The sequence below is a fragment of the Apostichopus japonicus genome, chromosome 3, assembly GCF_037975245.1.
Source record: "Apostichopus japonicus isolate 1M-3 chromosome 3, ASM3797524v1, whole genome shotgun sequence".
Taxonomy (NCBI): Eukaryota; Metazoa; Echinodermata; class Holothuroidea; order Aspidochirotida; family Stichopodidae; genus Apostichopus; species Apostichopus japonicus.
In genome coordinates, this window is record NC_092563.1 from 19,763,509 (window position 1) to 19,780,107 (window position 16,599).

The 16,599-nt window shown below is 38.0% G+C and overlaps 1 protein-coding gene across 2 annotated transcripts; it reads left to right on the forward strand.

Moving 5' to 3' along the window:
* Positions 1-1,696: 1,696 nt before the first annotated feature.
* LOC139965379 (uncharacterized) lies at positions 1,697-16,451 on the forward strand. 2 transcript variants are annotated; one of them, XM_071967681.1, is made up of 17 exons: positions 1,697-2,194; positions 3,301-3,421; positions 4,527-4,661; positions 5,006-5,079; positions 5,723-5,807; positions 8,220-8,289; positions 9,872-9,935; positions 10,422-10,610; positions 10,809-10,940; positions 11,781-11,912; positions 12,130-12,270; positions 12,786-12,920; positions 13,625-13,795; positions 14,229-14,366; positions 14,505-14,662; positions 15,041-15,182; positions 16,318-16,451. In XM_071967681.1, the coding sequence occupies exons 1-17, from the start codon at positions 2,083-2,085 to the stop codon at positions 16,449-16,451; spliced, it is 2,133 nt and encodes a 710-aa protein (XP_071823782.1). In that variant the 5' UTR covers positions 1,697-2,082. The 2 variants fall into 2 exon arrangements, with proteins under 2 accessions (XP_071823782.1, XP_071823783.1); XM_071967682.1 differs by lacking the exon at positions 11,781-11,912.
* The last annotated feature ends 148 nt before the right edge of the window (positions 16,452-16,599 follow it).

Genomic DNA, 16,599 nt, shown 5'->3' on the forward strand with positions numbered 1-16,599 from the left:
ACAGTCGTTACTGTTGTCATTAGTCTGTTAATCGCATCGACGATCAGCTGTTCTTCGAATAAGGAGAGCTTCGTTGGTGCTGAATATGCATTATAGTGCGTTCTCTCATATGCTTGTTTACATCTAGAGGTGTAACAGAATACATGAATGAAACCTGTCTTCAGCAGATACTTTGTATTCTACTTTCGATTATAAATTTCTTAAATAATGAAACGTATTTGGCAAATTTGGCAAATTCATGGTACGTCAGATAAGCTGCTTAAACGAAAGTTCCATCTTTCGGTAATGAATCAATTTAAGGAGTTGGGGTAACACGTACTGATTATCTTTATGAGGTATACAATTAAGTGATGTGAACATTGTTTGTAAAGATGCACGCAGTGAACGACATATGTCAGGTATCCTTGTGCAATGGCAATATCGTGTCTCGATAAGGGACGGCCTGTTACATTGCCGCCCGCCTTTAAATCTTTCTGTCAAAAAATACATTTATATCCTACTTGTTTTGGCTTGATCTATGACTTCACTGTTGGTGGTAGGTTATCGAGTTATTGATGAAGCCAATTTAGTAGTTATCGAGAAAGGCTTATACAGACGTATCCAGCAGATATACCACCTCCATTTCGAACGTAACCTTCATTGTATACGGTAGCTCAGGGAAGACGAATGGATGAAATGGAATACGACGCATGGAAATGTCAATCCTTACTACAGAGAACGAAGTAACGCACAGAGATATAAGGCGGGGGGGGGGGGCAGGGCCGTAACTAGAGGGTTGTGTGTGGGGGTGTGTTTGTGGGTGCTTGTGTGGGTAGGGAATGATAGCCCCATTCACACATGCAGTCGGCAAAATTCTGCACAAGTTGTCAAAAGGAAGGAATAGGAAAGACAAAAAAGAGGAAATGGGGGAGAAAAAGAAGAGAAAGTAGTAAGGGAAGAGTGGAAGAGAACAGAGGACGAGAAGAGAGGAAAGAGAGGCAGTGGCGAACTAATAGGGGAGAGGGGAAGGTCCGCCCTGGTACCAGTCACGGGGGTGTCATGCCAAAGCCCCCCCCCATATGTTATGGGGATGCTAATGGCGGTCGGCTATAGAGGACAGGATGAAATATTCCCTATTATTGTAATTATTGTGTTGCTTTACGCCAATCTAGACTGTGTAATGAAAATGAATATTGTGAATACACAGGAATAGGAAAAATTAAGAAATATTCACTAAATACTCCCTATTTCCTTTACTTATATGCCATAGTACCAGTCGAAGTTTAGTGCCATTTTAGCACCAACAATACCGTAAACCTCATCATTTTCCGTGGACCTGGACCCAAACTAGGGCACATTTAGGCTCAGCGGACCCGTGCTCACTGGTCCTCACCACGTAACCCGTTGAGACTCGCACTTCGTTTGTCAACATTTCCTGTCGATATTTTCTATTTAGTCGGCAAAACCTGGCACTACACACCCACATATAATGCTCTGATGACGCCCCTGGGTATAGGGGGGGTGCAATCTGTTTTCAAACTATTCAAACTCTTCAAAACTTGTAAACTTGTAAATACTTCCCTTAATCACGCCATGATCTATAAATCTACCATAGACCTGCCAATTGTATTGTCGGTGAGTCGTTGCATCCGGACGAATGTAAATGTAGGTTCACTGCTATTTATCACTCACCTTACACGATTAAATTTTACCAGTTTCTTTGTCTACAGCTTTTCAGTAGGTGTTAACGGTTCCTGTGATTGTACAGTACAGGTGACTACCTCAAACATACAGGCTGTACAATTGCATTGCCATTCTAGGTCATAAGGCTTACAGAAGAAAAAACGTTCGTATTTTGCTGCTGTAATAAGAAGAAATATCAGCTTTTGGATGTTTACTCTTACAAATAAAAGTTAGAACAAGTTCACTGTCACCTGTGAAGCAGGAGAATTTATTCAGATCACTTGATATTCTGCAGAAAGTGTCACAACTATTTGGCTGAAAGGTTGAAGAGGTTTCGCATATAACAATATTCCTATGACGAATCGACTGGTTTGTTGGTAATACGTACTTCACGGACTACAAAGTCTGTAAGGAAATATAATGACAGGATTTCGAGTGACGTTGTTGATAACACTGTGTCTGGTGTTATGCCAATCAGCAAGACATGCAGACAGATATTCAATTGCAAGAGCGAGTCAAGGTAGCTCAATCGGTAGGTATGGCAATGCAGGGAGCTGTTCCAATTCCCTGGAATGGCTTAAATAATTTACTGTTAAATAAATAACCAGCATTCTTTCATTTCTGACAAGTTATTTGGCACGTACCCATTTGCAGAGGTTGCAGTATACCATAAACGTACTCCACTATTATTTAGGTATATATTGGCTTTATTGCTGGCCAAAAGACTTTATTATTATTGGTGATGCATCATGAAATAGGCCTAGGTCAATTTAACCTTGAAGGGCAATTTTGGGCTGATGACCAAGAACGTAACCATTTATAGGTCTAGAACATGCACTATTTGGTTTAATTTGCTGGCATAGCTTCGTCGACGAAGCTTTGCCACGGTCGTGGCATGTTGCTGGGATACGGCACCCATTTAAACATATTAGCTTAAGTTATGTTTTCGCAAACTGTGGTGCATTGTGTAATAAGCAGGTCTAGTGTGGTGTGGAACCAATATTTCAAACTGAGTTTGTATAAAACTTAGCTGGTACACTCATTAACACCATTGAAGCTTGTGTGTATTTCAATTGTTCCTTGGGCAAAGAATAAACAAATGTAGCTCCCGGCTAGGACCTGTCGACATAATGCCTTGGTGCACTCGCAATCTTCCAATTTTGTATTCGTTCCTGCTGAAATGTGCGAATTGCGAAATAGTCCTATTCCTCTGGGAACTCGCTTGTTCTTAGCGGTTTATTTCCATCCTTTTGTCAATGTTAATCACCCTCCCACTACCGACAATTACCCCTCCCCCACCCTTATGGCAATAAAACAATGGATACAGTCAGTAGGGAGCAGGATTTTCCGCATTTCTTATTGTCGGAGTAAGAGATGCAACTGAATAAACTTAATTCGTTTGAGGAAACTTTACAAAAGCCATTGTTGCTGGCTAGTTTAGAAAATGAGCATGCGGGCACTTATCTATCAACATGACATGCCAGATGTAGAGGTTTAAACATGTAACAGTGAGTGGGTGTAAATTGAATATTTTATCACTGATCTCTCGTATCCTGTGATGGGATAAGAAAAGATCTGTTAGCTATAAATGACTTTAAAGTGGCTTCTTTGATATTGTTTTTATTTTTGATTTCATAGATGAGAGGCAGAGAGGGCGTAATTTGCTCTCCGCAGTTCTTACTGCGCCAGATATTCCGGAATACAGAATTAATTCAGATCTGACAGATATCCGCGGATCATCAACGACATACCTACGCAAGTAAGAGCTAAAGTAAAAGAGTTGATGAGTTGTTCAAAATATACAGGTGTAAAGTGGCCATTTAAACGAGTAATAATAATGATGATGATGATTACGACGACGACGGCGACGACGACGACAATGACGAAGATGATGAATTAATGAAAAAAAGAAAAAGAATACAAAATTCCTCTGTGTTGTATTGAAATGGGGTTGCGTTGGAGGGACAAGGAGTGTGTATAATGTACACACGGTATTGAAAAAAATGTTAACAGAAGGTGAGGGGAGGCGATAGGACGGGATATCATATCACCATGTTTATCCTTTTCATAAAAAAAAAATTTTTCTAATGCTTTTCCCGTGCTGTCCTGATCGATGATAACAGGGTTCTACGTATAATACTTAAATGTTAAAAATGTGGTATGTCTGTTCATGATTTCTTGCTGAAGGTAACGGGAATCTATGCGATGATGATGACGGTGATGATGGTGGTGATGATGATGATAATGATGATGATGTGTCTTTGTGTGTGTGTGACGTCTCGGCGTGTTAACACAATAACTCAGGAATATTCATGATTTAATGAAGTTCATGTATGTGGAGACCTATTGTGTGGAGACCTATGAGGAGACCTATTCAAGTATGTGGAGACATATTGTGAAAGTCAAAAATACTTTTAAGAGTGTAAAGTATCGGGACCATGTAAATATGTCGTAACAACAAATTAAAGCTTCCATAAACTGATACTCTGTATGTGGATGAAGCGTACCATTTTCACACAAGATAAAACTTGGGCATGGAGACCTAACACATTTAAACCACTCTCAACCAAGGTCATCGATACATAGAGACCGTAACCAAGTGATCATTACTGTGTTACGTCGTCACGTGGGTTATATTAATATTTGTAGGTTAATAATTTTGAACGTCAACAGGAGTCACGTCTGAAAACTTTGTAAACGTGTACGGTAACTCGAAAAGTAAATTTTGGATAAATTTACAAATTAGTATATGGTGCCAAGTAATTGAGGACAGTACTTCTCTGTGTATGTTGTATCATAAATGGTCTCAATTCGAACATGACAAGAAATCACTTGGACTATTGGTTTTCTGGTTATTTACACAGTTTTGAGTTCAGTAATCTTCAAACAGGAAACTCAGCAAGATTCACGAAGCTGGATGACATCACAGCGGAGTTGGTGACCTCTGACCTCTCATTAAATATCAGAGCTGATTTTGAAATAAGGGTGTCGTCACTATTGTAAGTTGCTACATCAGTTTTATATATATGGCTTTACTTGTAACTTACAATAGTTGTATAGTTTTTAAGAAATACGTATGTCTATAGTTAAATGACATTTTAGTGACTTGCATTACATACCCCTTAACTTTGTATAGGGTAGGGTTGGGGATCGGGGCTGTGGAAGTTGGGTTCTGGCTTAGGTTAGCCATATAACCGTCAGTACTGCTTATCAAAGCTCGAATTTGATCCCAATGGAAATTAATTAACAAGGGAAATCGCATTGGTATTGATAATGCGAGAAAAAATAATTACCCAATAAAGGAACCATTTATACTTATGTTGGTTATTGCCTTCCTTTATAGCTTGAACGTCCACGACACTGGAACGTTCTCCTATCAGTTGGATCCAGCTAGACTAAATATTGTTTACAGCTACAGTAAGTTCTTATATCATTAATAACGTTTTGGTTTTGTATGTATCCAATCCACCCCGCTCCATCCCAAGACGATATTAGTACTTTCTGTATTTTCATTACATACAATACACTCTGGCATAAACACGTCAGTCAATTGTTTGCGTATTTGTTATTCGTCAGAAACATTCTTACATTGCTATGCTATATTGATTGATTATGTATGGTAGTGAAATGCTCCAATTTACGGTGTACAAATATTATTGCATACTTGTGATTAAGTACCATATACGACTTAAATGTTGTTCAACGTATTTGAGATTTTGAAGAAACATTTTACACAGCATCAAAAGTATTCGCTGGTCCATACTAATTAAATTCTTGCGAATCTCAAAACAAATTAGGTTACTTTAATTTGAGATAATTTCGTAAGTATGATTTATCCACAGTTAAAAACAGGTGCGAATCTGACGTTAAATACCAATTGTAAGCATTTGCGGCTTTTGTGTACTTAACTGATGTAGAATAATTATATTATACATCATTATTACCATGACATTATTGTTGTGGACACTAAGGTATGTTTAGATATTCTCATTTGTTTTTATATCTGAGCGCTATCCTTGTTAACAGTCTCATTCAAAAAGTGATTATTGTGCTTATGTAGATGTTGGTCCACCAGGAAATCTTGAACAAACCAGGTGCACTGGAGATATTGAATTTTCTCATCCAACTTTAACTGCGGACAGAGGGTAAGAAATGTTCGTCATTAATTTTGATTCGTTACCCTAACGTAACGCATCTAGAAATTGGTGTACTCTCTTTACTGTTATTATGTGGTCTCCACTGATATTTGTTAGGTTTGCTGAACCTGTCCGACATCCCTTGGGCAGCAAAGCCCATTTCGAAGTGTGTGTGTGTGTGGTGGGGGGGGGGTGGAGGGGAGAGAGGCGAGATAAAGAATGATGTATTCTGTGAAGTCAAACGTGTTTGGGGCAGCGGGGATGTTTTGCGGTAGCCAAGTTAAAGAGCATTGTGGTATAATCTTATTGTAGCTTTAGATCTTACAATTGAAGGAAATATTACTCCTTCCTGTGTGTTGCGATGTAAGGAAGATGAATTATATACATGTTTTGTAGATTTTAAGTATACACAAAGTGTGTCACGTAAGTGGATGCAAAATTCCTGGTGTTGATATGCTTCACTGTGTGCATTGGAGCACCTGTATCGCATATAAAGAGTAACTAAATTCCGGGTTTCTCGGCTCCTTATTGTTGGTATGTTTCACCGAGATATATCGGAATACCTGGGCTTACAAATTGTAAGAGCCGTTACGTCATATTAGATTCGTGTTTTTTTTAAGTTGATGTTAGGGTGGGGTACAGGAAAGTTAGTTAGTTGCATTCCATCTGGTAACGATATCACGTCGGGCAGAGAGGTAGTTTCTCCGTTATTGAGAACGGGAGTTAGCATATTCATAAAAAGGCAATGAGGTCTTAAATTGAGTTAGTATAATATTGTCAATGAGGACAATTTTGCGTATACTTGTTATTGAGAACAAGCCGCTACAATACCGTATATTCTCGACGCACGTGCTTTATTCGTTTGTGACAAGCGGAGTTTGTTGTATAGTAAACCAGATTACGGGCAGGCGACCCCCAATAATCTGGTTTTATTTTTGGTGACTCCAAAACTAACTGCCTGGGGTCACGGGGGTATTCTTCCGTGCCAATAGATGTGGTCTGATCCACACTTTTAAGACGCCGGATACAGGTATCCTACCTTTGACACGTGCGAAAAGCTGAATGGTTTGACTCCGCCTATAGCGACTACCTTGTGGGCGGTGATCTTCTGAAGCCTGTCCTAAAGCGTACTATAGCAGTGTCAGTTAGCATAAAGGGGGTAGGATTCACTGGATAAGTGGGTGTAGTTATTTTCATATGTGCATTTCTTTTATGTTTTCTTTTACCAAAAATCATTGAAATATCTCGTGTCAATAAATCCATGAGAATTAAAAGCAGAGTGGTTGAGTGGTTTCTTGATTATCAATTGAGCGTTACTTTCTAGAAAGGGTCACTATGTGTCACTTGTGACACTCATCCATTGTGCTAATGTGAGGAAGCATATTTGTTGAAAGATAAATTGTCTAACCGTCAAGGTATATTTGAGCTAATCGAGAAGTACTTAGTCAGGTGACAGAAAACGATTGACTGGAAACCTGATCATCCAGGCTCGAACCCATCTAAAGTGAGTTTATGCAAAACGTTTTTTCCCATGATAGCATGATGGCAAACTTCTCTCTGAAGTCTTTAAATATTAATTCAACATATATTTGATCAGCTGACGCAACTTGGCGGGCTCTATGAGGGGCAGATGAATGACTCGCTCTGCCGGTTACTTAAATCTTGCTTGGTTCAAGACACGCTGTAGTTTAGAACGGTCCGCAGTATCCCGTGTCCAATTCTCCGATGAGGATGCTAAAAGGATCAGTCAACTTGGTTCTACGTTCTACTTGGCGTGAATGAATCCTTGCCTATAATCAGAGGATACCTTTCATGTAAAATCACCCAAGAAAAAAAAATGAAACTACTGATACACTTCTAACCCCAGTCCATGAGCATCGTCAAATGTGTATCGCAATTCAGATATTAAGCTGTTAAGTACAAATACTACACAAGATCTTTGCCAAAAGGTCAGAGCCTGGTTAACCATGCTTTTGCGACCTGCATGGGTTGAGCCACCATCCACCGAATACATCCCCGATGACAAACTATTCGACTGATACTGAGTGTAAAGATGTTTTCAAAAGACACAATGGTATTTTATGTGAAAATAGAGTTAAGGTTTTAAACTAGAGCCATTATGTTTCATGAAATGTACATTTTCAAGTTTGGTTTGTTGGTTACAGCTTAGTTAACACAATGTTTGTGGACTAAATTCAAGTGAAAGGGATCGTTAGTTGTTGTCAAACACTTAAAAAAAAGATTAATATCGAAAAAGACCAAATTATACATGAAATAAATCTACACTACATTTTTCGATCAATGCTACTTTACAACAAGGGCACATGCATCGTCTGACAATGCTAAGCCACTCAAGCTCCATACAAGGACAGTGTGGGTACGATTTCTTAACCCCTTTTTTAATTATTGACTTATTTTCAGTGATTCCTGGATGTACACTATTGTCTTGAATTCAATTTCTGATGATATTCAAGAAGAAGTCACTACAGAGGTTAGTATTCAAGATAAGAAAACATGAAACTGACATGATCGGGGTACTGAAAGAATTTCATATTAGTCAGTGGCGAAAGCCTTCTTAGAGAGGATTGTAAGAGGAGGGCTACGCCACTGCCTTCTGAAAATGTTATTATGATTAAGGCTGCTTAGATGAAAAATGGTGGTACTTTGCGACTAGTTTTCCATTTTTTAGTTTACTCTTCGCAATTGTTTGCATACTTGATGATGATGATGATGATGATGATGATGATGATGATGATGATGATGATGATGATGATGATGATGATGATGATGATGATGATGATGATGATGATGATGATGATGATGATGATGATGATGATGAGGATGATGATTTTATTGTTATTGTCATAGTCGTCATTATCATTATTATTATTTCCACTTATAGTTTTTATTTACGTTACCTTTTTGTTGTTTATTGTATAGGGGCTTACCAATGTCTGTATCGAACACAACATAGTTTAACGTTTAAAGTCATGTTAACTACATAATATTATTAAAAGTTACTAATTGAATAGTTGCTAATTGAATTTTAATGTTCCTTTTATAATTTTATTCTACTTGTTGAATGTTTTTTTTCTAACATTGACAAGCAGTGCAGACCCTGCGATTTTTGCAATACCAACCTTTTGGAGAAATGACACTATGCCGTCGCTGGCCAATGGGTTTTTTTTACCAACGAAATCTTCAGCTTTGAGTACAGCGTTTATGTATGTTGCCGTGTTGGACGAATCTAATCGTAATAGTAATTACAGACTTTGCGATCCGCATTATATAATTGCCGATTTTGAAATCCGTGCCCCCCCCCCACCCCTCGCAATTTTCAAAGGTCGTTAAGAGTGACTCCATAGCTTTCCTTTCGGGAAACCAAAAAGAGAACAAGTATTTTGTATACGATATGGCTTAGAATTTTACTTCTGAATTCAAATGGTTCAAATCGCGTTTTAGCATGTAACCTGATTGTTTACGCTCAAGTATTAATGATGATTACATGACTCAAATATGTTCTATATTTGAAACAGTTCACATTGTATGCTTATTCGTGGTGCATATTTCACTTCCAAGAGCTGAGGTTCGTCAATTGAAGCGACTGGACTATACACTCTAGTACACATGCAGCTAGGTCAGTTCCACAGGAAAACAAAGAGGTTTATGTCCTCAAATGACTTGGTTTTTTAATGAAGTAAAGATGTGACAAGGATAAATCGTGTTGAATATCAGCTCTGTTGTTATGTTAAACAAAACACTTGGTTTTGTTGAATTATCAGAATTTATAAAAAAAAAATGTGAATAAACATTAAGACTTAAGCCCGCGGCACCGTACTGTTTGACTGATCCCGTCCCGATGCGACTCAACTCGACCGTCGTTACTCGGAAAATCATTAATGGCAGTGACAACAAAAAGTCATACGACTAACCCCAGCACGCTGACGACTGATTAACGCACGTAACCACTGTTTTCGGTAAACAACCGGAGCTCGTCAAGTTTAGGTTTCATATAAATACTTAAGTTATCACTAAATTTATAAATTGAACCGCTGTGATTTCTCCCCATATAGATTTGTGCTTTGTTCGACCCAAAAGTGAACGACGTCGCTGCCCTTAGCCTACAGGCGAATGTAGGTAAATAAAACATTCCTTTTTGTAAGTGAACTGTATTCGTAAACTCATGCATTACAAATCTCGAAGCTCATGGAAGAAGAAAAATACACGTAAAATAGGATACACAATGTACAAAGCGGGGAACATGTAAATATCGCTCGAAACCAGAAACCCAATACATTTACAGATGCACAAAAGCAATGATGTTTACTAAACAAAACTGTTATTGGTCGGTAGAGCTGATAAATACTCTATTTATGACAATGTTGGTGGATTACATTACCTGTAGCTTACATAAAATGATCGCATAAACAACGAGTTGGACATTATGTAGATTATGAAAACTAGTGAATAAACTGGAATGGATATAGTTTTAACCTTGCTATTCAAGAACGAAAATGATTTCAAGTGAATTACAGATCGACGAGGAACAAATTCCTTTGTCTTGAATTTTGTGATGTTGATTTGAAACATTCTACCAGTTGCAATTGCCATTCTTCTTACCAGATATGTTTGAGATCAAATGTCCACCTGTTCCTCACGCTATATTCGCTGGTTGTGCAAGGACACCCAATAGCGCATGCGCTGTGGCCTGTGAAGATGGTTACGTCACGAGTTCAGCTTTAGTTCTCAACTCTATCGTAATTTGCATGAGGGGCGGCTTTTGGAACGTACCAGAGGATTCCGTGTGCGAAGGTATAACCGTCTCATAATATAAGCATAAGTGTAAATAGAATGAGTAGTATAAATGAAAATATATAGTAAGAGACAGTGGTGAGTGGAGGGTTCACTCAACTTTAGGAATTTCCTTCACATTTCTGCGGTGCTACCAAGAAACCTATGTCAATAATTAAATATATTTAATGTAATACATTGATTCTGCTCTTTTCTCAGTTGCTTCCTGTGAAAATTCAGCTGAAAGCTGTATAGGAGAAGGAGAGATATGCGTGGACGACACACCATCTGGTTTCCATTGCGAGTGTCAACAAAGTTATGTAAGGAATTCAGGTGACACCGGATGTATTGGTAAGGTTAACCGATGATAAAAAGAAAATAGTGCACGACTTTATATTATAAAACTGACGGTTAACTAGAGGAAATATTTAACCCTTCGCCAAAGAATTAGAAAACATAATTATATTTTTTACATCAAACATTCCTCGTTTTCAAGGAAATCTTTCCTATTATATGGAACATTTACTTGATTATGTGCGACATAATTTGCAAGGAATAGATATGTTGCTGTATCAAGTGTTGTACCTAGGTTGGCTTTCTTCTATTTAGTTTTGATTTTTGTTTCGTTTCTTGTTATTTTCTGTCGAGTTGTTAAGTTAATCTGCGGACCGCTTCATAGCTCGTTCCATTATGTTACAAATTATTGCGCAAGTACGTACTTATCTAAATAAAATGAATTAATTTCAAAATGGTATATGTCATCAACGGAATGAGCTATGAAGATATGTGTTGGGTCAATACGGTTCGTTTCACAAGCTCTGTATTATGTATTGTTTATATCTCGGTTGTGCAAGGACTTCCAAAAGCACATGCGATGTGGCCTGTGAAGATGGATACTTCACGAGTTCAGCTTTAGTTCTCAGCCCTAACGTAATTTGCATGAGGAGCGGCGGTTGGAACGTACCAGAGGATTCCGTGTTTGACGGTATAGCAGTCTCATTATATAAGCACAAGTGCAGGTTAGAAAGAGTGGTGTAGATGAATATAGGCCTAGATATTCAGATATGGTTGTGAGGGGAGGATTCACTCAACTTTGAGAATTTCCTTCAAATCTCTGTGGCACTACCATGATATCTATGCCAATTATTATAATATATTTAATGTAATGTATTTATTCTGCTCTTTTTGCAGTTGCTTCCTGTGAAAATTCAGATGATAGCTGTATAGGAGAAGGGGAGATATGCGTGGACGACATACCATCCGGCTTCCATTGCGAGTGTCGACAAAGTTATGTGAGGAATTCAGGTGACACCGGATGCATTGGTAGGATGATCAAACAGAAAATAGTTCATATACACGCTTATTATATTTGCAATATGTTATGTTGTATATTTTTACACATCGATGTTAACATTTATATACAATATCACTACAACCAGGGACCTTCAAGAAAGTATTCCTGATGTTATCATGCATGTTAGAACTTAACCATCTAGAAGGCTATAGAGCATTCACGAAAATGTGGTAATTTCGTCCGCAGTTTTGGAAGAGAGACTACAGTTTGTTGTTCGCCCAGGAGATGTTACTGTTGACAAAGGAGACCAAGCTGAGCTACTCTGCGAAGTTAACACTGACGAAGCAAGTCTATATTGGTATAAAGGGACGCGTCAACTTCTTTCGAGTAAACTTCTTCAATTAATTATTTCCCTTTCTCACCAGTCATGAGATATTATAAACACATCGTGATACTTTTGGAGATGGTTGACGTCGGTCATGTATCGTAAATGCTAGATATGTGGATAATTAGAAACATTGCGTTTTTAAACTTAAAAATTGATGGAGAAATCTATAAACAGGGAATATATGAAACTGGCCAAACTGTACAATTTATCTTTAAGCAATGAAATCCTCAAGAATATTTCAGTTGTTAGTGTGAGCTATTCTTAATCAGTCGGGACTACCATCTTTGACCAGGTATGTGAGACGACTAAGCGTATGTTCATGGTGAGTGTCTTGTTGATCCGCGTCTAAAATGACTACTTGCAGGACTATAATGATATATCTACAACCGTGAATATTATATATGTCGAAACTCATCCGTTACGTTGAAATATTCTACACTTTATACTATTACTTGTTAAGGTATCATTTCAGCAGATTTTCTTATATGATATTTTACTGAATTTTTGTTTCCAGGAGATTTGGAAGACGGTGTTTATGTTTCAAGAAACATGGTTACATTTCCCAGAACCGAAACCAAACACGGCGGCAAATACACGTGTGTGGCACGGTTGCCGGGAGGGACAGAAATTCGAGCGACAGCTTTACTAAGTATACATTTAAAACTATTACGTCAATATTAATGCGATGGGCTCAGGCTTGGAGGGGCACTAACAACTAAAGGAGGGACATATTACATGTGCCATGTACTTTCAGAATATTGTGTACAAATGTAAGTTGCACAGATGGAAAAGGGGGGGGGGGGTGCGGAGAGCACAATATTTCCTACAGGGCAGGGGGAGACGCTCTCTCATCAAATAAGGTTTGGATATATTAAAGCCGATTCAAATGTAGGGTATTGATACTTCTTACAACAGTTGTCTTTTGTGGATCATTGGTTAAGTTAAAAGAATGAAATATCATTACATAAATTTAACAGAACTACGGTGGTGCTGAAGGGACATGCGAGTTGAAGACTTAACGTGTTATAGTAAAACATGACAACACGACAAAATACGAATTTTGACGTGTTGTAAAATTAAGTGTAACACCGAAACTTAACAATTTGATATTCCCTTCCATGTTATAATATAAGCCCGTAAAGTGTCAACTCAACAAAACTCCACAAAAAGTTCTAAATAGACAAACAAAGAGCAAAATAGTTACATATTTTGGGTCTAAACTAGAAAATTGATGTTAACATGTCTCAAAATGTGTCATAGAAGAACAAACGGAGGAATTTTGGCGTTCTAATGACACATTTGATTAACTTTACCCAGTACTAATTTTCTGAGTGATATTTTTGTTTGTTACAGGTATTGCTTCTCCTGACATTACTTCACCTGCCACCGTATTTGAGCCTGTTTTCATTAGGCGTCCTGAAGACACCGAATTAACTCTCGGGCATGTTGCTCAGTTTCATTGTGGTGTCGATATTGCCAATGCTGAAGTAAATTGGTTTAAAGACGATATCGAAACTACTGTCGGTAATACATTGTCTAAAGATGTGTTGTTGTTTTTTGTTGGTTGTCATTATGTCAATTCCCCCATACGAGTTTGTTTTAGGCAATTGGCAACTTGATTGTGATAAACGAGCAGCATCTAGACCCAGACGCTGCTCAATCGATGGGTCGCCCTTTACGGTGGTATAGCGGTAAACAAGACATGAAAAGACCGGTGAATTTCGTCCCTCTCTCGCCATGGTTTTTTCCTCAAGTTTTGAAAAGTGCACAGTGTACCATTGATAACTAATCTCGGTTATTGTACTACTAATTGCTATCAATTATATTTTAGTTAACGTGGTGTTGAACCATCAGTCCCCATTTTGTGATTAGTGAAGCAGAACTTAGATGAAGTTGGCGACTGTATTCTCACTATTTCTCTTGTAAATAGGGGCACTTAATTTTACATTTCTCACAGGAGGAAAATCTCAAGGATTTATTAAATTACTTGACAACAGCTTGGTAATAGTAAATACAGAAATCCATCATCAAGGTACTTACCGATGTGTTGTGACCAGCCCAGATGGTAGAACAGCCGAAGCTACTGCACGTGCTTGTGAGTTACATTAACTTCTTTTCCTGCATTCTCTTTTTGCTTCCTTTGAATAAATGCAATTGATTTGCACTGTCTTACTAGACTCAATTGGGAAACTATGAACGAAAAGTGAGATATTTTTCTATTTCAACGTAACAGACTTTCCCACTAGCTATGTGTTCGATTCAGTTCCGTCTGATGGAACGGTTTTCGATGGAGAAGTCTACCACCTGACTTGTGCTTTGAGAATTGCAACGCTAACACTGAGTTGGTTGAAGGATGGTGCGCCGTTGATTTACAGCGAACGAATATTCAAGGTATTGCGTTTATGCCAGGTTAGGAAGATAAGATGATTTATTGCATAGATGTAATAATGAAAAAGGTGATATATGACAAGTGATAACAATTTTTGGAAGGTGCTAGAGGTATTCAGTCTGATGCCAAGAGATGACTAAGTTAGCCTTTTGGTAAGTGGTTCCATCTGTGTGCCTTTGTGCGAACATGTTTCTTTGCCCTTGAGCTCTTAGTATGAAAAGTTGCTAATAATAAAACAATCATGTAATTGCTACAGGTGGAAAAGTTGATTGCTAAAGTAGGAGAGAAAAAAAAGATGAAATTGCATGATCCATAACACTAATTTTACAAGGAGAATCAATACTGGACATACATTTATACTCTGGAACTCCTATTTACAGTTAGGTGGTGACGTTCTGTTACGTGACGTTACAGCCAACGACAAAGGCCAGTATGCATGCGTTGCATCCGATAGTGAGGGCCACACGGTTGCCCAGGCAGTAGCAACAGTCGCAGTAGTAACCCATAATCTTAACGATTTTGGTAAGTTATTGTATGGTCAAAACAGCTACTTGAGCTAAAATAGGCAACATATTGTGTTTGTAATGTTACAAAAACCTCACAACTTAAAATGTTAGGGCAGACGGTATTGTACTCTACACAATCCTAACACGCAGTAGAAACATGGAGTATGAACCTAAACGTGCAGGGTTCCATTTCTTTGAATGACTTATTAAAAAACTATTTTGTGCCATTGATTTTTAGTATACAATTAAACCATTTGTTAGTTGTCATTAGTTGATAAAATCTCCATCGTAGCAGTTTGATACACTGTGAAGCTATTTATTGTAGCACTCGGATGAAGGACTTCGCAGGAAATTAGTAACCAAACTAAATACGGTTCTTTAAAACTCTGGGCTGAAATGGATCCAACAGAGAGGTGACGAATTTAGCGTTTGTACTAAAAAAAAAATACTGAAGTTACTTGTCAACTCGAAACGAAATGAAATTACCTGTCTTCTCTCAAGTTACACACTTTCCTATCAACTTAAAACGTCACAATTAATAGCGCTTTTAACAGTGCGCTTCGTTAACTCACTGTCTGCACATTCCGAATCTACCTTTCTAACATAAAAATCTTGAACTGGAGACGCTCATTTCATCTGTACGAATTGTCTTTAGTTTCTGCATGATTTCTAGTCTTCCTGCTATTAGCTAGTCCTGTCTTAAAGTCAACTTTGTATGTTTTTGTCCCTAAAAAAAGTTCGTTAGATGTATGCCTCGTGATCGTAATTTTAGATGGCATTTTTAGAAGGATTCCAATCATTATTATTGCCATGTTAGCACATTATTATAAAATGTCGTTCCTGAAGACGAGAAAAAGGTAAGAACAGCTATTTTTATAAAACCAGACCTAGAGATCAATCTGTTTAATATGAAACGGTGGAAATCATGTTGATGAGAATATTGCTCGTTACCACTATATCGAGAGTGTTTTAGGTGGTCATTATAATGTTACAACTTCTAAACATTTGACTTTACTGCAGAAAAATATCTCTGAAAGCATTTTGTTCACCATCTATTCAAACCTTGAAAATTACTGAAGCAAAGTAAATAAATAAAATGTATTAACATTGTTCAGTTATGATTTGAGTTCATCATTCTTTTTTTTCTACAGATTGCGGAATTGTTACATCTTCTGAGGTCTTAGATGGGCAGGACGCAGCGAGAAGCTCCGCTCCTTGGATCGCCAGGCTCTATATCAATGGACTAGGTGTTGGAGGGGTCACCTTTGTGGTGGTTCCCTCATAGACAGACAGTGGGTAGTAACCGCTGCTCATTGTTTTTATATGGAAGATGACTTGCGTGCCGAGCATCTATTTGTACGCCTGGGGGATCATGACACATTGATCGAAGATGACGCTGAAATATCTGTACGGGTATAGGCCTTCTACGTGTA

What these genes read in the sequence shown, in the direction of transcription:
- LOC139965379 (XM_071967681.1), top strand. Translation starts at nt 2,083, where the DNA reads ATGACAGGATTTCGAGTGACGTTGTTGATAACACTGTGTCTGGTGTTA. An exon ending in AGAGGATTCCGTGTGCGAAG is followed by an intron (nt 10,611 to 10,808) that starts GTATAACCGTCT and finishes CTCTTTTCTCAG; the next exon opens with TTGCTTCCTGTGAAAATTCA. An exon ending in GACGCGTCAACTTCTTTCGA is followed by an intron (nt 12,271 to 12,785) that starts GTAAACTTCTTC and finishes TTTTGTTTCCAG; the next exon opens with GAGATTTGGAAGACGGTGTT.